Genomic DNA, 25,881 nt, shown 5'->3' with positions numbered 1-25,881 from the left:
CACTCTTGAAATACTTTCTCCATATTACTGTGGCATCTTGAGTTGAACATAACCTTACACACAGATGTAATTGTCTCTCCTCCTGTGTGATGGACAGTTTATTTCTAGCCAATATTACTCTTCTTCAATATTCTTCATTCATACTATAAACATGTGATCTTTCTGATTAAAGAGGTATGCATACAAGTGTGTACATGAATAAAAAAACCTTATGCTAGAGAATTTGAGACATCTGACATCATTGGGAATACTGCCTTTGATGAAGAGAGGATCTAACCTTGCTTTTTTTCCCCCTAAAATGTTTGACTTCTTCAACTGGTAATTATGTAAACAGATTTATAACCAAAAAGGGCTCTCAATCCCTCTTTTGACATGTTAATTGTTTCTAAAAAAACATTAAGTGAGGTCCTGTCAAATTCTTTACATAATATTGAATGTTCTCCTATGCTAATTACTCTTTTTAAGATGGAAAAATTGTAACATGCTCAGGGCTCCAGTGCATTTGAAATGTAGAGTCACAAAAGATGTAAATACAGTATTTCACTGTTCAGAGAAGGAATGTATGAAGTGGTGCAAATGATGAGGGAGCCTGGGTGAATAATGGCTTTTCTGAAATTTAGATTATTTGGAATATCAAGATACAAAGATATCCTCAAGACATTATTTTCAGACCATCTGCTTTCTTACTTCTCAGCCTCTAGTGCATGATAGATTCCTCCGTTGTGAGGTTAACTGAGGCCAGTCCTCTTCCGCCTGCATCATTTCTTTTCCATCTATGAGTCTGAGTTCCAAGTTCAAAGGGATAAGTTAGGAGTGATATATTCAAGTTAATGACCCTCACATGTGTTTAACTTGGATGACATCTCCTCTAAAATCTCCCTCCTGTCTAATATGGGTAGATAAGAAAATCATTAAAAAATTGGAGCTCAACAACTGGTGAAAGAGAATGAAAATTTCTCTCCTTTGCTCTTACATTTCTAAGGGAATTAAATCTTATGAAAATGTCAAACCTTGTAACAACCTCTTAGATGACTATCTGTACGAGTTATCCATCACAACACAAAGCATGATTCAATGGCTGTATGCATCTCAGGAAGGCATCAAGTTAGGCAAGTTTAGGTTATAATTTGGGGCAAAACTTCAGCAGTAAATATACAACAAATTTTCTTATAAATATTGGCCAAATATATACGACTTATTTTGCTTTAAAATTATAGTCTCCTTTATAATTTGATTATCTTACATGTCTGAACATATGTATCAGTATTCCCTGACATTATTGTCAAATATATCTAAATTTCTTATTCCACTAATTTTAATTAACACTTGACATTGCTACATATTTAGGGTATGCTAGCTGGGCACAACGTTTTAGTTTTTCTTTTTAAAATGTAGAGGTGAAATGGGTACATGATATTTGGCTTTATATTTCTTCAATAAACCCCAACTTTATTATTATAGATTGATGTTCTCTATCAGTTAGCTATACAAAGTGCTTTGAACATTTTTTAACAGACTATCAAAGGTAAAAAATACTAGAGACAATTGAAAATAGAATGGAGTTAGGTTACAATATTTGATAGTAAAGGCACTGAACTCTCGGAAAAATCTAAGTTGATGAAGACATGTATAAACAGATATTCCTTTCTTATAAACTTCTTTAAATTTCTCTGTATTCTTTTCTTTACTAGGCTTTTCCCCTAAGCTACTATAAATTGTGAAAGTACATTTTCATAGAATTTTTTTTATTATATAAGTGTTGTTGATTTGAGGAGGGGGAGAAAAGTTTTCTTATTTCTCTTTCGTGTTTTTTTTTTTTTTCCTGTGTGAGAAGAAAGTGTTCAGATTATCTTTTTAAATAATGAAAATAATAATAACTGTTCCCAGGAGAATAAGACAGCAAAGAAGAGGCTTTGTTGGACTTATCTGCGATAAGGCACTTTGGTGCTTCGGTTTTTGCGAGTTGAAGAAAGAGATGTACACAACATTTCAACCCTTCTATTATGACAGTTTATACTTCCTGTACGGCTTATCTAACTCCAATGCCTGGGAAATAGACACAATTACCACCTTATGGAATGCTGCTTAACTTTAAACGTTCCCTACAGACTAGAAACCCACTTCATCAAAATTTATCTCAGTTTCTCAGGAATTATTTCTCCTGTAAGCTTCTGAATATTCCTGTGCAATTTTAAAATTTAACCCAAGATTGCTTAGACATAACTATGATATAAAAAGACAGAAAAAATTCCCACACTAAGGGAGTTTGTTCACAAGAGTTCCTGTGAAAGAGCTGTGTCCTATGCCCATGTACACTTTAATCACTCACTCTTTCAGCTGTTATCAATTTAAAACCAATGAAACTCCCACACTGAGTCCATTTGAGCAGTCAATTTTAATATCTCAAGGCATCTGTAGTTATTCTGAATTGGCTGCAAAAGCAGAACTAACAAGTTAAGCTCTAACCATAAGTCGACATCAGGCTGGTAAACCATTCATCAAACACAGACAGTTAGTCAATACTCCAGTATGAAAAACCAACTAGCATTTTTAAGAAGAGCAATATATTCATAATATGTTTGGCAGTCTGGTTTGCATTGCTTCCTTGATGGCTGTGCATTTAACTTTCTAGTCAACAGGGTGCTTCTTGCACCACCAAGGCAACATGTTTGAGGGAAAACTGGTCAGTCTTCCCATGTTTGGGTAATATTTTTACACGAGAATAAAAGGGATGGAGGAATGTGCCTTTTGTGAATAAGAATCTAGAAAGTGTCTTAATAGTTGCTTTTTATAAGAAAACTCTTTCAACCATATGTTCTGGATCTTTGAGCACAGTCTCCACTTCAAATATTATGTCACTGTCAGGCCATGTGTCTCAATTTTGTGTTTGGAAAATATGGTTGCTTGAAATACCTCTTTCTCTCCCAGGAATGACTCCATGACAGGATTGCTGCCTCCCATAGAGAAAAGACAATGAAGGAGGAGTATTCAAACAAGATCAAGGCAGTCATCACTTCAATCAAATTATTTCCAAATTTCAGGAGCTCTGGGGGCCTTGCGTGAGGGGGAGTGAAGGGTGTTTATGACATATAGCTGCCTATTCCCAGAACTCTTTTATGTACTTTTATTTTATCTTCAAAAAGAAAGGACATATTAAAGAAAAATATCTAAGGAGGAACAATGCTACATAAAGTTTATGTTTTCAGATCTGTTGCCCCAGAAAATACTTTGATAAAACACACTTAGAGCAACATAGTCAATTTCAAAGGAAAGTTGGGAGATATACCTCTCCTTATTGCAATCTGACTAACACTGACAGTCCACCAATTATGATTATCCAAATTCTGATACGGCCTCTTGCCTCTTTCCCACAGAGGAAAATAGAATATGCTAGAATAGCACTTGTGCCACACAGAGTTATTTTTCTGATGACTAAATTTTACAGAGGCTGGTCAAATTTCAATGTCTGTAATCAGATAGGGTCACAAGTCAAAAGAGATATTTTTATACTGAACAAAATTTGCCCCTCCCCCAAATAAAATGATACAGTTCTTTTTTTCTTTATGTTGGGAATTTGTGGAATATTGCTGATTTATAATAGACATGAATTTGAGGAGGAAGATTTGTACGGCAGACTGTCAGTGATGCTAAAGGAAATATTATAAAAGAACACTCTCTTAATCTTAGGATATGTCAAAATGAATTGTTGATATTAATATTTCCTGTGCTTGTAGCAGTCCACACATCTGCTGAATGTGGACCCTGATGAGGAGATGCAGGTTGGGCGAGCTCTGATATGTACCATCTTTAGAGACACATTCAACAGACATATAATACATGTAACAATCATACCATGAATACCTCCTTTCCCAAGCAGTATGAAAAATTCAATTCATCTCACTACATATGAAGCATTTATTCACACATTTGTTCAAATTATCAGTCTGCAGGTCAGGAAGAAATTCTGTTTTCTGCTCCCTCAATTATCCACCTCACCACAAAAAGAAATCAACGGCTAGTACTTTGTGCAAGCAGTAGAATTATAAAAACTACAAAGGAGAAAGTGAAGCGCCAGCCCTGGCTTTGGATACAGTTCGTATAGTCTACCGAGGCCCTGAAAAGCTAACAAGAATTAAGCTGAAGAATCTTCCACTCACTGTCTGTGAGCTGGGTTTAGGAGTCATGAGGGAACTATGTGGTACGAGAACACCTGCTGGAAAACAGCAGGGTATCAATAATAAATGCTAACCTTTAAAAAGGGGATTCTTGTGAACACTGAGGAGAGCCCTGCATCTTTTTCTTCTCTTCAGGTGGTTTCATGGAGGAAAGATTTAGGATGTGATTAGAGGATTGAACGGGTCATAGACCACCTCTCCAGAGGGCAGTGCAGCAGCCTCCTGGCACAGGAAGGAAATATCACATTGGCCTGACTTTTGGTCATCTGCAACTAGTTGAGGATATGCTTCAGAGAGCATATAAACTTGGGCTGGTGCAATGTCAGGGATGGGGTGGGGGAGGCTTCCTAGCCTTTATACAGTCTATACACACACACACCCCCACCCCCCCCCACACACACACAATTTGAGTTAGAGCATGCTTAAACCATGGTTTATTATGAAACAAAACCTGTCTCTACCTGTTACTGTTTCCTTACTGGCGCTCATGCTGATTTCTTCTTATTTTAAGGAAACTTGTCAGTCCTTAAACTGGAAGGCTTAAAGACCATATTTTGAACTGGCACTAGGATTAGACTAACCCCAGAGGGCATGCCAAAACTCTGGGCAATCTTTTAATGATAGATAGTCCATGGAATGAATAAAACCAGCATCTACTGCCAAGGCAAGAATTAAGATGGGTTTTAGAGGCCATTGGCTAACAACAAAATGCCAATATGCTGGTTTCAAATCAACTGGGTCTTATTCATTTTATATTCTCAGCATTTAGCATGCCTGTTACCAGGAATCTAGTCAGCTTTAGGGCTAAAGCCTGATATTATCTGGAACTTTCTTTTACCTAAAAAAAGACAAAGATCTTGAGAACTTTACTCAAAGGGAAAGTAATATAATTTAAAGGAAGAAAAAATAACAATAATCGAAAACATTATTATTTGCAAATATACAAAATATAGTAGGTTATACCAGGAAATTACTGGTAAAACCATTTTGTAGGTACTAAAAATCAAGTATATATAAGTCACCATCTCAAATAATATATTCTAACTAATCCTGTGTGAAAAGGTCTCCCTCCATAAGAAAATAAGTTCTTGAACCTCAGGGAAACCAATTTATTATTCTGGCTCATTCTTTTCCCGCTTACCTAATTCACTCCCATTTCTGGACCTCATTTTTCTCCTGTTGCTCTAAAGTTATTTTGATTTTAATATCTCATAATATCAGGATCATTTCCTCCCTGGATAACAGGCTTTTAAAAGACATGGGCTTAACCTGCTACCCAGGTGCACTTTTTTCTCAACATTTGCCACCTTTCATGGTGACCTGTATTTTATTATTGAACAAAAGCTAGCTATGTGGTACTCTGTTACCAACACATTAGCTCCCAAGAGCCTTTAAATAACAGAAATTGCCTGGGAACTCTAAATGCAGAGGAACCAGGAAGCTTATAGGCCAAGATAAAGCAGCTTAAGGTTGGCTATTAATTTTGGCTAATATTAAATCATGACACAGCTCACACGTAAGGATCACAGTTCAATTATGAACCATAAAGAAGTTTAAAGAAAAGAAGATTTACAAGATATTTTTAAGCACATTAATGCATATTGTGGAAGTTGTGAGAGTATTTCAGGCCCAAGCAATGATAGACCCATGCCCCAGTATATAAATTCAAATATAATTATTCTTAGACTAACACTGATCAAGTGGCAAGTTGGAGCATATCTCTACTCAAAGGTATATTGCAGTGTTGCGCATATATATTTTGCTTAAATTAATGATGTGACAGGTAGGTTACTTTGTCATACATTAGTTCTAACAAGTTATTTTAAAAATACTTTCCTCTTAACGATTTTGCTATTCATAAACATAACTGCTGAACCTTTAGGGCTGATAACTTGTATCTGAAACTTGGATAGCAAAGCTTTCTTTACTTCTCAATATGGTTGACATCTTTTACAAAAGTACTGTGATTTAAAAGACATTATTTTCTCATATGATAAAAACCTTAAATAATTAGTTGTATGGGTAATTATTAAACATTCTAGCAATTAGATGACACCATGTAAAAGGGTGTAGATAGGAAAGAAAATGAGCTCATGCCCATTTGTGTATAAAGAGTACCATGATAAAAATTACCAAAAAAGATAAATATGAGCCAACTGCGAATGATCTTTATACTTTACTTGAAGTAAGTGAGTTACTGTTGCCTTTCCTTGACACTTGTCTGGATTGATTTCTCATACATTAAAAGAATACTCGGGAGAATGGTTTCCTAGGGTCATCTTGGCCATGATTTCCTCCATAAACATAAGTAAGAAAAGAAAGAAGCAGGAAAGAAAGAAAGATGAAAACAAGGAAGCAAAGACAGAAGGAAGGAAGGGAGGGAGGGAGTTGCTGAATGGTTAAGATAAGCTGGGCACTGTGTGAGATTCTTTACATATATCATTTCATTTAACTTTTATGATATAAATTTTGTATATCAAAAAGTTGATAACCAAATATTAAATTATATAGCTGGTAAATGACAGGATCTACCTTTAAACTTAGCTTAGTCACACTCTAAAGCTGCTCTACTTTCAAATAGATTCAATTTTCTTAATTGTAAAATAGAGTTGAAAATTTTCTATCACCACAAAAAATTCTATAAAGACTGATTCAGTTTATCAAGAGTATATAAGGCATACTGCATCCAATGGAAATATTTGATATTTGAGACAGGTGTGGTAGTCCCTAGAGTCACCCTACAGCAAAAACATATCATTGACAAGCTATCTCTACCCATGTATGCAGAGTTCCAGCTTATCTTTTTGGAGCCTTATTCTGTAATAAGAATGGACAACCACGGCCCACCAGATATTTGAGTCAAGTCACTAATGTGATGGAAGTAGAATGAGAAAAATATATGAACGAAAGGAACCAGATGAAATTGATGATTCAAAGTAGAGAAAATTTTTAAATAAAAAAAACTAGAAGTCCAAAACAACAAATTTTAATTTATATCCTTAGATAAGTTAGAAAGAAATATAATCTATTTTCTGTTTTCTCACTTATTCAATTAATTAATGTTTATTGAGTGCTAAGTGCCATCCTCACTATTGGGAATGGGAATAGCATGGTCAAACAAAATTTCTGCCCTCATAGCATGTGAGAGAGTGAGGTATGCAAGAAAGAACAGAGAATAAGAAAGACATCTAGAAAATTGAAAATATAATGGCTTAAGTAGAAATAAATAAATATAAAGGTGAAGGGGGAGGCTTCCCTGGTGGTGCAAAGGTTAAGAATCCTCCTGCCAATGCAGGGGACACGGGTTCAAGCCCTGGTCCAGGAAGATCCCACACGCCATGGAGCAACTAAGCCTGTGTGCCACAACTACTGAGCCTGCGCTCTAGAGCCCGTGAACCACAACTACTGAGCCCATGTGCCACAACTACTGAAGCCCACGCACCTAGAGCCAGTGCTACGCAACAAGAGAAGCCACCGCAATGAGAAGCCCGCACGCAGCAACAAAGACCCAACACAGCCAAAAATAAATAAATAAATAAATAAAAATTAAAAAAAAAAAGGGGGGATCAAACTGAGAATTCTTTCAGAACATGAGAAAAATGAATCCTGATGATCTAATACTCACATCATAAAGATCACAAAAGAGGAAACAGAGAAAACTGATGGGAGAAACTTATTAACATAATAATAAAGAGAAAAAATTCCGGAGTCAAAGGGTCACAGTTCTTCAAGTTGAGTGCCAAGCAGAATAAATTTTTAAAATTCTGCCAATATACATTATCTCGATTACAGAATCTCAAAGACAAACAAAAACCAAAAAACAAAAAACAAAAAGAACGCTCAATGATTCTGAAAGAAAAAAAATTCAAAGTAACAAGAGTAAGAATGGAAGCTGCAACTCTGTATTCTAGAGGCAATGGGATTTTCTGCCCAACTAAACTATTGATTAAGTGTGCCTGCATCCTGAAGATATTTTTAGACAGTCAAGGTCTCATGTTTCCTAAATGAATTACTGGAGTTACATAGAAATAGAAGAAATTAAAGCAAGCAAGAAAAGACATGTGATTCAAAGACAGTGAATACAACTCAGAAGATCAGTGAAAGGAAATCACAGGGTGACAAAGTTGAAGCCTGGAAAGCAACCAATACAAATGAAGCGGGATGACGGAAGGACTTCAGAAAACATTCTGGGGTAAAAACCAGGGAGTCACAGACTAAAGTATATAGAATGTTTAATTGAGAGGATTAAAGCCTTTGAGGATGTAAAGGCTCAGAAAGCAATAAAAAATAAAACTCTTGGGGAAAAAACATCTGTACAAGAAATTCACAATCCAAAAATATATCAAACTAAACAATAGCATGATTATAAGCAAATGATGAAGCATAAGCTTTAAAAATAAGAACATTATAATATGTGTGGCCGATATGGCATAGCATTGGACCCATGGATAAATTAATCCAATCTGGCAAATTAGCTGGGGAAAAATTCCATAATATTTACATGATAAATATGAAGTAAATGCTCATGACTAACTGACTGTTTTTTTCACATTTAGATTCAAAATATGCAGGGGTGGGGGAAATAGAAGACTTGATTGTGGTTGTGAAACAACATAAACTTACTAATATAACCTTCAAATGTAAAAGAAAGGAGAATCTTTTTCACTAGGATCAAGGGGCATTTCTCTTTGAGAGTCACAGGGTCATGATGTTGTAAGAAAAGGGAAGGAAGTCTAATACTTGGTGCTGCAGTAAGCAGCCTTACCTAATCATAATCATGTGAATGCTGTTTTTTTGGTTTTCCGCTTTTAGAGTCAACCTATAAATAAGTCATAATTACAGAAACCAGTGAAATAATATAAAATTTCAAAATGTAGAAGACTCAATAGCAAAGGCAGAGGAGATGAAAGGGGAAAAGGACACTATGCTTCTCATCTTGCCAATGGATGCATTAAGTCTCAATTTTCTATGGTTAATAGAACAATAAATAGAGGTTCAAGTGTGTTGGATGTTTCAGAGGAAGCCAATAGTAACAGCAAGACCAGCTATATTTGAGTATTTGGGGAAGAGAGGGCCAGGTAGATGAAGTCTAGTTTAATTAAGTCAAATTCATTGTAAAATAAATCTGAGGTAATGTCTAAGCTTTATAAATAAAGATATTAAAACATTACAGATAAGAAAGATATTGACAAAAATCTACACCCCAAATAACAATAACATAAGATATGGAGGCAGCCACCAGAAGAACTGCGAACCGAAACCATTCCAAACGGTGCCCTGCGAGAAGGAGAACTGGGGTAAGGCAGAAAAACACTGCTTTTCATCATAAATCCTGGAGGCATACTATTTCATCCTCAGACTGGTTGTTTCCTTTATAATATACTGAGTAAAAAATACAAGTAGTGCAGCATTACTCTCAATTTCTACTAATATCATCCAGTATGGTTTTGTCCATACAAAGATGAAAGAAACCACTTTCTAAATATACAGTACTTTCTAACTCTATCATTTTGATATAAGGAAACACTAGTTGCTCCTAAAAACCCAACCAATTGTTATCTTTTCTAAAAATTGCACTGCCAAGTGTTTTCTGTCCTTGGATGTCAATGCTGCCATTTGAAAGATTACATAAGGTAGTTTGGTTGACGCTAAAGAGCTATTACCTCAGCTCCAAAAGCAAGCAGAGGACATGTATAAGCACACCTACCACCCTAAAATGTACCCTCTTCCCTATAATTTACACATTATGCTGATTGGAGTTTTGTGTTCTATGAGAGGCTCAATGTAATAAACTCATACTTTTAAAAAGCTCTTGCCATTCCCTTGGCAAATGTGAAAGCACTTGGAGAAACCGAAAGCTTTTCAGAAGCTACCACTGCAAGGGCACAATGATTGCAACGCCCACCTGAGCTATTATGATTTCCTTCCACTGGGTGATCATTCAGAATTATCTGCTGGCCCCTTTTTGGCATCACAATGTACCCTTCTCATTAGTCATATTAAAGAAATCAGAAAATGCAGCCCCATCAAGAGACTGTTTCCGGATCTAAAACCTAGCCAAAGAAATCACATATTGGCTAGGTCTCCGTGAGTCCGAAAAACAGGTTTTGAAGAAAGGCTTTGTGACTGAGCTTAGCTGTGTGATACTGGGACAGTTTTCTTTTCACGTAAAGTACTTTGTGAATATAGTTCTGCTGGGCATTTAAAGTCCATAAAACACAGCCTTTCCTGCCCCACAGTGAGGGCTCAATAAAGGCTGGCTGAATTCAAAACTCAGGCCTCTCAGTCTGCTGGGAACACTACATAAAAGAGTAAACACTTTGAAATGTGTCTGTGGCCTTGTCAAGCCCCCCCCCCCCAGGTATCAGGAAGCACACTCGTAAGACGCAAACTACCACGTACTGCTTTCCCAAACCTTGGTAATGGAGGCCTTTATTCCACATGTGGAAAGTTAGACAGTTTAAAGAATTTGATATATATTCTTTGGGCAAATGCACTGCAGAATAAATTTAAAGGCATTATCCTTCTTTCTAAATAATTCTTCTCTTGAAAGAGTTAAGTCATTTTACTTGGCAAAATTAAATATTTAACTGTTAATCATTAATTTATGTTATGTGAGTTTTCATAACCAATCAGAAACACTGATTTCATTGGTTTTTTTCTAAGTCTTTGCCTTAGATGTGCTAAGAAAATGGACTTAAAGTACTAAATTTGACTAGGCCTGTGTTTTTTAAAAATTGGTTTAATCCTTTCTACTTGGTTAAAAAAAAAGTCTCAGAAGAAGCCTTACAAAAAATTCACAGTTAAAACTGAAACAAGCCCAAGAAGTGACTATATTTGCATAACTTGAACTGTATTTGGAAGAAAATTCCACTGAAGACAACAATGGAAGCTTATCAAATTGGAATTTCACATAGATTTTCCATAGCCCCACTAATGAATACTGACTCATTGGTCAGCTATGGTGAAAATGTAATGGAGCTCTAAGATAGGAAATGTATCATTGGAGTGTGTTCGGTGGTTCCATTACATCAGTATGAAAACTGCATCAGGCATCCGGTTTCTCTGCTGCTTTCTGAGACCAATTCTAGAGCACTATGGTTATTAATTCTTTAGCATTTTGACTGGGGCCAGACTGTGCCACTGAATTAAAACCCCTTTTATTTTGCTACAGTCATGAAAAATTGGGACTTTATGCCAGATTGTGATTGTTTGGGCTACTTACCTGGTTTTATATTTTATCAGGATGGCAGGTAACATGCTACTGAATCCTTTCCAAGAAAATTTTAATCTAGGGGATAAATTCGAAGGCAGAATTGAAGGTACTACTGTATTACTATATGAAGTTGGATCTGTAGAGGACCAAATGCTGTCCACTGAAAAGGACACTTCAGAGAGTAAAAGTCTGAGCTAAGACTGATTTAGGGCTTCCCTGGTGGTGCAGTGGTTAAGAATCCGCCTTTCAATGCAAGGGACACGGGTTTGAGCACTGGCCTAGGAAGATCCCACATGCCGCGGAGCAACTAAGCCCGTGCGCCACAACTACTGAGCCTGAGCTCTAGAGCCTGCAAGCCACAACTACTGAGCCCACGTGCCACAACTACTGAAGCCTGCATGCCTAGAGCCCGTGCTCCACAACAAGAGAAGCCGCGACAATGAGAAGCCTGCGCACCGCAACGAAGAGTAGTCCCCGCTCACCACAACTAAAGAAAGCCCACGCGCAGCAACAAAGACCCAACACAGCCAAAAAAAAAAAAAAAAAAAAGACTGATTTAAAGCACGTTCTAGTTCTACTTCCAAATGCTTACATTCTAAGAATTTTCCATTCTATTAGTGATAGGTACGTTCATGCTGCATAAAATTTCACCTTTCACAATTGGTTCAGAATGCTAGATGATTTTTGTGATATGTTCACCTCTTTTAAAATGGACTGAAATTGATAGGTCAAACAGTTAGTCTAAACTATTGAAATAATTCTCATTCTAAGTAGTGCTGAAAATATTATCTGCTTTGTCCTGTTCCTGAGAAATAATTGCATATTAAATCACTCTTTGATTTCTATAAGGATCAGTCTTTCAACTTTGTTCTCAAAGTTTATTTTAGGACTTTATTTTAGCCCAAATTCTTTTCAAATTCTTTCTTGTATTTAACTTTCAAAATATATGCATCAGTTAGAAAATTTGAAAACCAGAGAGAATAATGGACTTGATGCATATGTTTTCTTCTTAGGAAAATAATATATTTGCCTGTGTGATCTAAGAGATGATTTCCAGTTATAGAAATCTACATCACTGGTTTTATCTGTCCATCCATCCTTTCATCTATCTGGTACACTACCGGTAATAACAACAGTAATGAATAATAATAGCATTAATAATAGCAGAGGACATTTCTTGAATATTTATGTTCCAGAAACTCTGTTAAATCCTTTAAATGGATTATCTCATTAATTTGTTTTAGTGGTCCTCTCAGTGGTGGGTATAAGTATACCCATTTAACAGAAGAGGTATCTGAGGCTCAGAGATCATAACTTGTTCAATGTCCATATTAGTGAGTGGTAGAACCAAGGTCTGAATTCCAATTACAGTCTCTTGCCAGAGTGTTTTTTTATTCTGGTGGCTGGGCTGGTCTAGGATATTTTATATACTTTAGATACATTTGCAAAAGTACCTGCTTATTTCAGGTTAGATTGAGTTCTAGGTTCTCCAGCTCTCAACTCTGTAAGTTTTCATGACACTAGTTTATCTTGGACTTTCTTCCTAGCACTTTCTTCCTCGCACTTACTTCAGACTATGACTACATGATCAGATAACTTATTATACAAATCAGGACTCATCTGAGAATGAAAAGGGCTGCTGTTACTAAGTATTCTGGGACAATAGATATAACTAGTATTGTCCAGGCACGTGGGGACATGGGATCATTCTGATGGGCCACTAGGATATTTCTTCTCGGCTCCTGGTCCAGAGCCCAGATCCTCTGAGGGCAAAACTAGGTGTTTTTTTCCAATGATCCTCTGATACAACCTTTATTTTCTCAGGATTAGTTTTCTGGACAACTATTTTTTCCTCTGTTATAGAGCAGAACATTTAATAAGCAACCTAAAAAGACCAGAATATCTTAATACTCCTTTAGAGCTGAATAACTATGGACACAGAGGCACATTTACTTATCACTGTTACAGTAAAAGTATAAAATGTTCTATACCTTTAATAAGTCCTTTTTCTTGCAGAGTTTTCAGGGAAGGTCTTCGGGTAATAAACTTCTTTAATCTGCTTTTAACTCGGTTTTTGTCGCTTGTATCAGAAGCACTATGATGCAGTCTGAACACTGGAGATTAAAAAAAAAGTCAGAGGCTTTCAGTAAATTTTTCCTTTATGATTATTACTTTATGCAAATATGAACAGAAAACAGCAGTTATGGGACAACTACCTGAATTAATAGCTCAGGCCCTTCTGTTTAGACAGGGCATAGGAGTAAAAATTTGCCCATATGAAAATATTAGCTCTGTTGCAACATGCATGTGTAATGAGAATGTGGTTAGCTCCATATTTTCACAATTTATTTTCACATTCATTTCCTCATATTTACCACAATAATCGTTATCTGTATAATTCCACCTAACTGTATCCATACACAAAATTGTAGAAAAGTTCATCTAACTTAGAGATAAAAAAGCTCTGGTTAATTTCAATTAATTGTGATTATATACTGCCTGTAGGAAATGTAGGCATTTTCAAAGATCCTGCTTGCCCAAATAATTTCGTCAATTTTCTTTATCAAGTTAACCCAAAGTGATTTCTTTTTCAGAAAGCAGATATTTCTTACTCTTCTTATTTGTGTGAAATTACCACTAGGTGAAATTCTGTAACACATATTGCCTCAAACTTTCGCCATGTCTTCATCAGTCCCCCATCCTCAGTTTCCAAGCCTCACTGTTATCTTCAAAGTTAGGTGTGCGTCAAATTCATTTCCTAAGCAAATATTTGCTGAATGTCTACTGATGATCACATCCCATGCTAAACGCTGTGAATTCAATGATGAACGTAACACTTAAGGTCTGTACCTTCATTAAGCATGGAGTCTAAATACATTCAAGGTATCTTATTATTAAAGACTTTATTAACGAACTTGTTAACAATGATTCTTATCATTAATAATTCCTGAAATGATAGGAATTTATTATCTCTATGACCTGAGATACAGATCGTAAGTGGGCCCTTTACTGTCTTAACCTAATTACTGATGTCATGTGAGGATTTGGGGCACTTAAGTAGGAACATAGAGGTTCTTCTCCTCTCAAATCATATTTTAGAATAAGCCAATCATTCAGTTGGGTTAATAATAATATGACTAAAATGTATTGACACCGTAATTTATGCTTGATATTCTCCTAAGCACCTAATATGATTTAACCTAATTCTACTGCAATGTAAGCTACATGTAGGCAGGGATTTTTATCTACTTTTACAAATGTTGTTCACTAATGTGTCCCTAATACCTCAAACACTGTTTAGCATTAGTAAGTGTTTAGTCAATATTTGTTGAATCAAATCTCAAATGACCTTTTGAAGTATATAAACTAATTCATCCATTTTAGAGATGAAGAAGCTAAGTGAAAGAGTCAAGCTAAGTAATTTGTCCAAGGTCCAGTTTGGATATGGGACCAGTCTCATAGGATTTTTATCTGGTATTCTAACGTATTGGAGTATTGGTGAAAGAATGGAAGGGGAAGGAAAACATAAATATCAGGAGCTCACGTAGTCATTTAAAGTAGAATGGTTTTAATCAACTAAAATTTTTTAAGTAGCTATTGGGTGCAAAACATTCTACTAAGTTACAGTTGTGCGGGAACTTTACTTGAGTCATTCTATCCTCTCCTGAGGAACTCAGGAGAAAAAAGAGAGAGACTTAGGAGGGAGCTGCAGCTGGAAGAAAATAAATTGCCTGAATTAGAGGATCTGAAGTCAAATTCTCCCAGTGGGTTCTCCAAGGAACCCGCAAAAGTGCCTAAGGGAGAGTGTATGCTTTAAAAATTCTGCCAGGCCTAGAGTGTGAGAAGCTTTCTTATAACTGGTCAAATAAGGACATTTTTGCAACCTCCTTCCTCTAGCTTTGACCACAAAGTAGTTATAAACTTGTGTTAGCAAAATGGGGAGTTGGGGTGAAGTGTTAGGCTAAGGAAAAGAAGAGGAAGACATCCTGCCCTCCTCCTAGCTAAGTGTAGAGTGGAGTTTTAATTTTAAATTAAGTTCAAAATTTTGATTATCACATGGGGTTATACACTATTAAATACTGAGTTGAGACAGTACTTGCCACTTAAAAGACCATAATATCTTATACTACCTCAAAGTAAGGTTCTCAATCTTAGCACTATTGATATTCTAGGCCAGACAATTCTTTTTTGCAGGGAGTTGTTCTGTACAGGATAAGGATGTTGAGACGTCTCCCTGGCCTCCACCCACAATATGTCAGTAGCATCCTCTCCTCAGTTGTGACAATCAAAAATGTCTCCAGACATTGCTAAATGTCTTCTGGGGTGAGAGGGAGAAAAAGTGCTCCCTGCTGAGAATCATTCCCTTAAACTGAAGGGACAAGTTATAGGACCTGCTTCAGTTCTTGTTTATTGGTGGTGGAAGGGCTACTCCCACACTGACAAAATGTACAGCAACAGTGAAAAGCAAAAAAAAAAAAAAAAAACCTATTATTTTAATAATATAACTCTCTATAAGTAGCATGTATATAAAAATATATATGTAAAACATACATATCTGATCTATCATCTATCTATTGTCTATCTATCTGCTATCTATTAATTAAATGAGCTGTTTATAAAAGTACAACCACTCTCATGTGAGGGTGGTCAATGGGTCTATCACTTGAAAAGGTTGGGAAGCACTGCTGTAGACCAGAGCGTCCCAACTATTGTATCTGACAGGATGGTTATGTAGAGTGAGATTTACGGATGCCCTCAGCACTCTGGGTAATTGAGCAGGACCAAGGCAACCTGAGCCCCTGGGAAGTTGTTGTTGGTTATGAGCAGTCTTATTTATTTGTTCCAGTGGGCTACGCAAATATTATCACTTTTTTGTCTATTTGAACGTAAAATGGTTTGAGGAGCACTGCTTTAGATCTGTGTTGTCCAATATGGTAGCCACTAGTCACTCAGGGCTATTGAGTACTTGAAATGCAGCTTGTGCCATAGGTTGAAATAATAATGTTTTGGATATTTTTGTTAAAAAATACATTGTTAAAATTAATATATTATTAAAACTTATTTCTTGTTACTTTAAAAAATGTGGCTATGAGAAGATTTTAAATTACACACATGGCTCAGATATTTTTGGACAGTGCTGCTAGGTGATACACACACACACACACACACACACACACACACACACACACATTAACCACCTACTGAATACACGGCAGTGCTGGATTTAACTGTTGTGGATAGAAATGCATATGGTCTATGTAGTAGTAATACATCATGATAAGGAGTTTGAAGTATAAGAGACTAAGGGTTCTTAGAGGAGAAACTGACCTCAGGTCATTTTGGAGAAATAGCAAGTGCCTTGAAAACCCATGCAAGCCATAGTTGCTTTTACAGGACCATGAATGTCAGGCATTAACTGATTCAAAACTGTATGATTCAATGAGTCATTCTGAGTGTCTTAATATACTGTGCTTACATGCTATCCTATCAACTTTCATCTCGGTCCAGTCGTATATAATCTGCTTCAATTGATAGCTGTATCAAAGCCCCGTGGCTCTGGGTTCTAGTACTGGGAGCTAAAGGAACACTTATCCTTCAGGAAAAATCTACCTCAGTAATTCTGGTCTCAGGTCTGCCTTTGAAATGATATGGAATAATCAATCTAAATTTTCACAGGTTACCATTTTCTATGTCTAGTCTCACCTCAAAATCTTGTCATTTTCCATGACAGAATGTCAAGAAATTAAGGGCCAAAAGAGGTATTTTTTCTGCCAGTTAGGGACTAGTAAAAATGATATGATTAAACAGTACTTTGTAAATTAAAACACATACACATGTATAAATGTGAGATTATGAAAGTAATTATAAAGTGTTATATATATATATTGTTTTCAATACCAACTTCTGCCTTCACATGTGAGAAATGTATGTAAAGTACACTGGCTTTTCAAGAAAAATGAAAGTGGTATTTTAAAATGCTTTAGCTTGTTTCTTTCTCATACATTCTGAGAAACTAGCAGAGTCTTGAATATGATTACACAGTTTTTAACATAGCCAAACTATCCAAAGTTGCCTCTAATGATGACTTTCCTGGAGACAGACTAGAGTGTCAACTTCCATTTCCTGATGCCATAAATAATCGTCCTCAGATGACAAGTCAAATTGCCAGGCCTTTGCCATCATTCATTCTGCTCACTTTGTTCTAAGAAGAGATACGCAGAAGTTAAAGTCAATAGATGACTATAATATATGGCATAATTTTTATCAACCAAATAACTTGAAAGCGCTGTAAATACAAACTAAAAATGTAAAAAGCACATGGTTATAAAGCAAAGTCCATCACTGGACCCCTGTAAACAGCAATAAAACTCTTTGAATATTGTGGTTTACAAATCTGATTTTAACAGCCAAACTTATAAAACAGTTTACGCTTTTCTGTTGTCAAGGGAGAAAAACTTGCCAAATTGTTCATTTTAAGTAAATACAACATAACCAATTAAGGAAAGCAAAATTTAAACACATGCCTATGGTAATCAGGACATAGTTTGCTTCTGATTTCACTACTGATTTTAACAGAACAGTGTTCCTTCCACTTTCCCACAGCACCCAAGTGACCCCACACATACTTTTAGAAACTTGTAATCACACAGTGCAAATAAAAGGACACTTTACTGGAAAATACACAGTGTGGTACAATAATCCATCATTTATGAAAAATAGAATTCAGCCTTTTCTCTTTCCTCAGAGATTCAACTACTTTTTGAGGGTGAAGCTTACTGCAATTTAAAGATTTATGTTAAGCCAATGAGCAGTTTTTTTCCGTTCCCATTTAAACTTTTTATTCAAAAATGAAAAGAGACTAAAGAGATAGGGGTTTAAATTCCAAAGCATTTAATCTGATTTACAGAGGGATCACTCTTAATTCTACATATTTTCACCTCCACGAAAAGTTAACTTGAATTGGATTAGCTTTCCAGGTATTCTAGAATTTACTTTTATTTCCTTTATGCTTCCTCTCTTTTTTTTTTTTTTTTCCCACTGATGGGTGATCTTTTCTTTCAAGCCCAAACAAATAGACTATTTTTCAAAGCGTAAGTATTTTGAATAACAATATGCGGTTTAAGTCTCCATACTCATAGGCCAAAGGCATTAGCTTTAAGCACCATTCTTAACCAGTGGAGAGATTTAATTGGTGTTAAAGCTGCTCACACCAGAGAATAGTTAGGATCCTGGGCTTTTCAAGATGATCTTCAATAAATATCATTACATATGAGAATAAGGCATTAGCCCAACACAAGTTTTATACCTGACGCAGCCATTATGGTGTTAAAACCACCTCTAGAGATAGGAATGCTTATTGTAATGGATGCCCTTTGTATATTTATTTCCCAACTTTAGTAATGGGAGGAGGAAGCAACACAATTTAGATGATGAATATCCACTACCATTCTATTAAGGGATGGGAACCACAAAAGAAAAACCTTCAAATCTTCCAGAATCCAACGGTTTGGATAATATGATCCAGAATTGTGCATCTGCCAGAATTTTTCTTGCTATGGACCTTATTTTGAAATATCCCCTTTTCCTGCCAAACTGCTGTTCTCGCGGTATTCCCATGTTACAATTACATGTTGTTAATATTATTTTTTTTTTTAATTTGGAAATGCTGGGAGAGCTAACATTTCAGAAACGTTGCTAAAGGAAAGTAGGGTCATTACCCTTCAGAAATGCTATTACAAACAATTTTCTAGGCTACTTGTTGTCACTTTTTTAATGGGGTTTTACATAGGGATCAACATCAGGTGTAGATAGATAGTTGTATTAGCAGCTAAGAGCTCCCAACACAGAGAGTCTGGTAGGATGTTCAGAGCAAAACTGGCGGCAGTTGCTTAGTGCAATCATCTTAGCGCACTGCAGTGTTTGGAGAGGGAAATCCAGAAAGAAATGACAAAATAGGGTTATATCAGGCTCTTCATCCCCAGAGATTCGAAAACACTTCTCAAACCATCACACGGATTACATAACAAAGTGCTGATTGTCTCCTTTCATATTTTCCAATATGACCTTCTTGTATTTGGAATTACCCTGCTGTACCACTTTCTAAATTACTAAAACAAGAGCACCTTACCCAAAATAGAGAAATAAAGTTTATTAAATTTCTTGCCAGTCTCCTGCCTGATTCCTTTACAGGGCATATCTGCTTGCGCTAATTCATTAGGCTGTAATAAATACTGCTTTGCTCTCTCCAGAGTGTGGTTTTAGAGCTCAAAAACTTTGCACATAACTCCGTGTCAGAGTGGGCAGAAAGGGTAAGTCTGGACTTAATGTACTGTTGGTCATTTAATATCTTTTTTTTTTTTCACATGCTCAGTGTAAACAGAAGTCATAATTTCAGCCCCCTGAGGAGCTAAGTTATTGAAACTTTAAGTGACTTACTTGAAACACAAATCATGATTAAATCTGGAAATAATTGGAAGAGGGAATGCAGGGCATTTTAACAGCAGTGCTTTATTTTAACCACTTAATTCCCACTTAGACATTGTAGAAATATAAAATAAATAATCAGTTGGAAACAGAAGGGTATGAAAACGTTCTCTTGCCAATGATTCATATCTACTCATTTAAAGAGGAGTGAGAATTCATGTAATGAAATATGTTTACTTTTAGGCTAAATTATCTAGTTTAAATAGACAAATCTAATCACATGTTTACGTTTTCAGTGTCAATAAAGAGCTGGCAGTTTACTGTCATGGCCCTGTAATTCAGCCATATGGAAATGCCATTAACTGCTTTTTCCAGTAATGTATAAATTCTTTATTGTCTTTTCATGTACTGAACTAATATTTTAATTTTGCTCATGATATACCTTAGATGTGTATATGTTGATAATGCATTTCTATAGTGTGAGTCAGGGTATTATATTTAAACTCTTTTTACAGCATTTAGCATAGCACTGAGTTACTTAAAGAATAACTTTCAGGATGGTTATGATGATGATGATGACAACTTCAAAACTGTACTGCAAATATTGAGTAATTTCATCACAAATATAATTTTCTTTCAATTGTTAGTCTATCTGGTTTCTTTCTATAAGCCAGAGTTGCAAAAGATTTTTGCATCAAAGGTTACGGAAATACTACACATTCACAAAAAAAGGAAAGAAGAAAAAGAGAATACACCTAAACAGCAAAAACCTATGGTGTGTGTAGAGACATATGATGACATTTTTTCCTGAAACAGAATCAGATACAGATACAGTATAAGATATAAAGATTCAGATCATCAAGACATCTTCTATTGACTAGATGTTTTATCTTGGCTTCTTACAACTTAATGTAGTGTTGATAAAACTTTGTCACTTGAGAGCTATTTCAAAACTTTGATAAATTTGCTAATAGAGTAAGGGGTTACTGAGCTAAGGCAGTAACTGATTTTGAAAGTAAAATTACTAAGGAAAAAAAGGAAAGAAAGAAAAAAATAACATACGGCACCAATCCAGACAAAGGGCACCATGAAGTAGAAACATGTTTTCCATGAGGAAGGGCTGCATATTAAATACAGGGATGGGTTCTCTCCTAGTGATAGAAAACAGGCCATGGCCAAATCAAATGAGAAGAGCCTTATAGATGAATGTGAACATCAGTCCACAAACAGAGAACAAAATAAAGAGAAACCAAAACAATAGGATTGTAGGCATGGCAATTCCCCCCACAGAGGTAGAAGCATGACAAAATTATAGGAAATTAACACTTAGATTTCTATGGAAAAAAAAAGTCAAGTTGGAGAAGAAATAATATTCATATTTAAGAGTATCAGACAATTTCCATGTTTACTTTACATACTGACTCATGCTTAGCAGTATTTGCATTGGGTGGGTGGTATTAAAATCTTCTCTCCATACAGACATAAATAGAGCTATCACTATGTATTTTGTGCACGTGTATGTATTTGTACCTTTGTGAAAATGTGTGTACAGATACTGTATTCTCAGCAGGCATAGGGGGGAGAAATATATAACAACTCTGAAGCGTTTTCTTTAATCTCTAAACTCTTGGCCCTATGTGTAATCAAGAATATTTTACAATGTATCCTTAATTTTCCAAACATAAAATTTGAACCAGGACAGGAAAATATATAGTAAAAAAAAAAATCAATATTTAAGAGGAAGTGGTGGAATAAAGTGTTTATTTAGATTGTGAGAAAAGTTTAATAAATATATATATTTAACTTTTCTAACAATCTAAATATTATAATTTTATATATATAATCATATACATAATTACATATAATAATCTATATAGTATTGATTCTTTTAAAGCAGTCTCAATTTCCATTTTGGCTAGTCAATCTGATCATCTTAAAATCACATGTATTATTAATAATGACTAATGTTTGTAGAGTACTACCAGTGTGACAAGGAACTGTACTAAGAATGTTATATCTCATTTAGTCCTTATAATCATTCAATGTGGTAGGTTCTCTTATTGCTGTCTATTCTGAGGATTAGGAATCTGAGGTTCAGAGAGCTTAAGCCAAGTAGCCAATAGTGGCCGAGCCAGAAATCAAATGCAGGGCTGTTTGATTTGGAGCCCCTGGGCATGCCTAACTTGCCCTACTGCCTGCCCCTCTATCTGTCTGGCAATGCTGTCAAAGTTCTAAGGAGTTCTAGAGAGATGGCAGTAGCCTCCCGCTGTGGTCAACTACTTCCAACCTAAGGTCTTAAATCATCTGCTTCAGGTGAACTGCTGACAAAATTACTCTAGGTGCTATGTGTCACTGTAGACCTAAAAGGGAAAATGAGTTGCTTTAGGCGAGATTAGTGAATCACAGGACAGCAACAGTGTTGACAGCTGAATACTCTCTGGATTGTCAGTCAGAACAGCTGAAGATGGCTTCTGGGTTGCACAGAGCCATAACCATCATAAACACAAATTGAGCTCTTCAGCTACTGGGCAGAAGGTGAATACAAGGATCACTCACCATGCTCCAGGTGGCTGAATGTAGCAAGACAAGAATGAATATAGAAATAGAGCTATAGGGTGGAGATTGGGGCTTCCTTTTAAGCAAAGATGCCTAGTGACCTAGCCGGTTCTCTCAGTTTCTTAGTCCTTGTTCTTGATTCCTGTCATCACACAATCTTTTTTCAAAAACAGATGATGCTACTGAGCCTGCGCGTCTGGAGCCTGTGCTCCGCAACAAGAGAGGCCGCGATAGTGAGAGGCCCGCGCACCGCGATGAAGAGTGGCCCCCGCTTGCCACAACTAGAGAAAAGCCCTCGCACAGAAACGAAGACCCAACACAGCCATAAATAAATAAATTAAAAAAAAAAAAAAAAAAACAGATGATGCACCTTTAGCCCACAATACATTCACAATACATTCCAAGCACATACATTCATGTCTACAAACTCCTTAGTTCTTCTCTCAGCCCAACCAGGAATCTCATTCTTCTCTATACCCAACAACAGAGTCTGCTTGTATTATTCCTAGTTGCTTCATAGGAGTAAGTTCAGGATCAGCATCTAAGGGGAAAGCAGATACGAACCACTAATATGTGGCCTCCTTCTAACAGCTAATGCTGTTCCTTTTCAAAAATGTGTGTTCCGTTCTCTCTCATGCATTTTTTCTCTCTTTTGAATACTACCAGTTTTGGATTTTGAATTTCAACTCTGATACTTAACAGTGGTAAGATCTTATTTAAGCAGTATAAGTTCTTTTTGCCTCTATTTTCTCATCTGTTAAATGGCACTGACAATATCCCTACCAAGGATTGTTATAGCAGGTAAATATCCTGATATATGCAAAACACCAGCACAATATCTAGGGTGTAGTAAGTATTCAATAAAAAATAACAATTGTTATGAACTGTGAGGTTATGATAGCTACCCCATATCACAATCATGGTTGTAATAATCATTAAGTGAACAGATCAGGTGGTAAGAAAAGTGCACTCTTCACCTTCCATCCCAGTGCCTCTCATTTTTTCAGCATTTACTGGTCATTTATTACGTATCTGGTATTATTAGATTATGCCTTTAGCTGTTGCATACATTAAATTTATATTAATTTATATGATTAGTATATATTAATACATACACATTTTAATTGATGGCTATTTGGCTCTCAGTTAAAAAAAATACTTGTATACAACCCCAAGAGTTTATCTGTGATTAATTTCTGCCAGGTAGAGTGTATTTCAAGACTTTGAACATGCGTTGAAATCATTGGGTTTTGAAGAACTATCCATTAAAGACTTTCTGAACTGTGACAATGGATATTGACAGTGCTTGTCAGACTAAACCACTATTGATTGGCTCACATCATGTGTATAGCAAAACCAATTTCTTCCAAGTGCTTCTTCCTAACTGAAATACATTATTGCAGCCTTCCTCTCTGTTTATTTTAACACCAAAGCTCATCGCATGTAACACATCCACCAAAAAGGTTTCACAATGAACAAAGCAGCAAACTGCAGCACAGAGAGAAGGGAAGGCACTTAGCAATCCAAATACTCTTGTACTGTAAGTTGCTATCCCTTTGGAAAATGTCAATCTCTTGCAGAGTCTTGTTTTTATTTTACAATCCTCTTGAATATGGAAAGATCATGGACTAACAGAGCTTTGCTATTGTTTAATGATCCTGTGACTCTCACGGTTTCTACCCCTGAATGAAACTATTTTAAGTATTGTGTGTATGTTTAAGTTGTGGGAAAGAAAGAGTTTATGTTGGGTCATTGCTCCCCTGTCCACAAACATACACAGCCCTACACACACACACACACACACACACACACACACACACACACCAGGGATGTGACTTTTCCCAAGTCTTAGAATGTTTTCTCCCGTGAGTGACTCAGGACAACTTTGGCCATATGCTACACATTGTACAGTTTCATTACTAATTTGAATTTGCATTGTGCCTTTCTTCCCAAGAGGGCACATTTCTTACTGAAACAACACTCTCACATAACAAAGAGCAGTTCTCATAATACCCTCATGAGTGGGAAGAATTCCAGATTTATTTTTTTATTATTGAAAATATTATTAAACAAAATCTAAAAGCATACCTTCCCCAAGTACTGACTGATCATATCTCATACTTCCTGCAGTGTACGAGGAGCATTCCAGGGCCTAAAGAACCTTCAGTCTTAGTTTTCACCCTCTAGGAAGCTCAGAGTTTACTGTATGCAAATACTTGGGGAAAGCAGGGTATTCCTAGATCTTGGGATAATTCTCAGAATATTCCTAAAATTGTCAACCCTCCAAAAAATCGATCCTTAGAACTCACGAGTTACTCTGATGATAAAACAGGGAAGACTTGGTTAAGTCTACAAATACTTTAATTAAATCTGGTGTGGTGCTGTCAGCTTCTTCCCCAGTCTAAGCATGCCTGGAAATTTAAAGAAAAAAATTTGCTTAGAAGGCTGGCAAATGCTACACAAGCAAAATGTATCATTGTGCAAATCCCTTCCTTAAGTGACAGAGTTCCAAGTTTACTTGAACATCTGAGACTAGGATTTCTCCCAAGATAAGGATTCCATTGAGTCTTGCCTCCTGCTCCTCCACGCTATGGCCCAGCAGAATGGCCTCACTCAGCCCCCTGGACCATGTCCTTCCTCTGGCTTTGCCCCTTGGCCACGGCCTTCTCAACCCTCACATTCCCTAGCTCTGAGACAGGCTCCTGGCCTTGGGCCCATTCTCTTGGCACTCTCTGCAGGGGTCACTCTGTCCTGAAGAACGGCTGGTTGTCAGCGTGGCAGCCTCCCATGCCTTTTTCAGGACATCGGAGATCAGGGAATGTCAGGCCAGAGTCAGTTAGTCTCTCACAAAATAGTTTTACTGGGATAGGACCCTCTAGTAGAGGCATCGTTTTGATGTAAGCTTCAAGCTATTTGCTCCAAAATGTGCTTGTAAACCACTGAGACCCTCCCCCACAGGAAGGGTATTGAAAATGCAAAGGGTGGGCTGAGCAGAACTGAGGACACAGTATGCAGTCTACAGCTAAGTGATCCGGGATAGTGGAGCGGTTTGTCCTCACAAATGCTGACAGACAGCTGCAATTTGCAGCTGGCAGTGAGTTTATGCTTGCTAAACAAAGATCTAGCTGGAGCCGGTGAATACTTGGCTCCATTGCAATAATCATAATTCATAACATACATTGCTAAAGAAGGAGAAAAAACTAGGAAAAGACCCAGAAAGACCCATATCATTGTGACACTTGAAGTGGTCAGGATATACGCTGTTGTATTTGTTGTCTATTTGGAGTCTATGTGGGGTTCTTTATGGAGACGATGGTCCCCAGGTCTGTGACAAATGAAACTGCTTTCTGCTTTCCAGTCACACCTTCAGATTAACTCTTCTTTCCATTAAAAAATAGTGATAGGAAATTTACTTTCTGCCAAAATCCAATTATTATCCCAAATATTTTATTTCTTTTCCTAGATGAGTTAATTGTAATCAAGTTGCCAAGCTTTTCCTTGTTTTTGACC

At 36.4% G+C, this 25,881-nt stretch overlaps 1 protein-coding gene across 3 annotated transcripts in view; it reads right to left on the bottom strand.

Annotated features, from left to right (window-relative positions):
- The window catches only part of ARHGAP15 (Rho GTPase activating protein 15), a 618,973-nt gene that overhangs the window by 242,107 nt on the left and 350,985 nt on the right, over positions 1 to 25,881 (bottom strand). For all 3 annotated transcript variants that reach the window (XM_082465102.1, XM_082465104.1, XM_082465103.1), the window contains one exon: positions 13,383 to 13,505. In XM_082465102.1, the coding sequence (XP_082321228.1) occupies positions 13,383 to 13,505 (123 nt within the window). The remainder of the gene's footprint in view (positions 1 to 13,382; positions 13,506 to 25,881) is intronic.

Source organism: Balaenoptera physalus, assembly GCF_965194825.1.
Source record: "Balaenoptera physalus genome assembly, chromosome: 6".
Classification (NCBI taxonomy): Eukaryota; Metazoa; Chordata; class Mammalia; order Artiodactyla; family Balaenopteridae; genus Balaenoptera; species Balaenoptera physalus.
The sequence above is the reverse complement of the archived record's forward strand: the minus strand, read 5'-3'. Positions and strand labels throughout refer to the sequence as shown.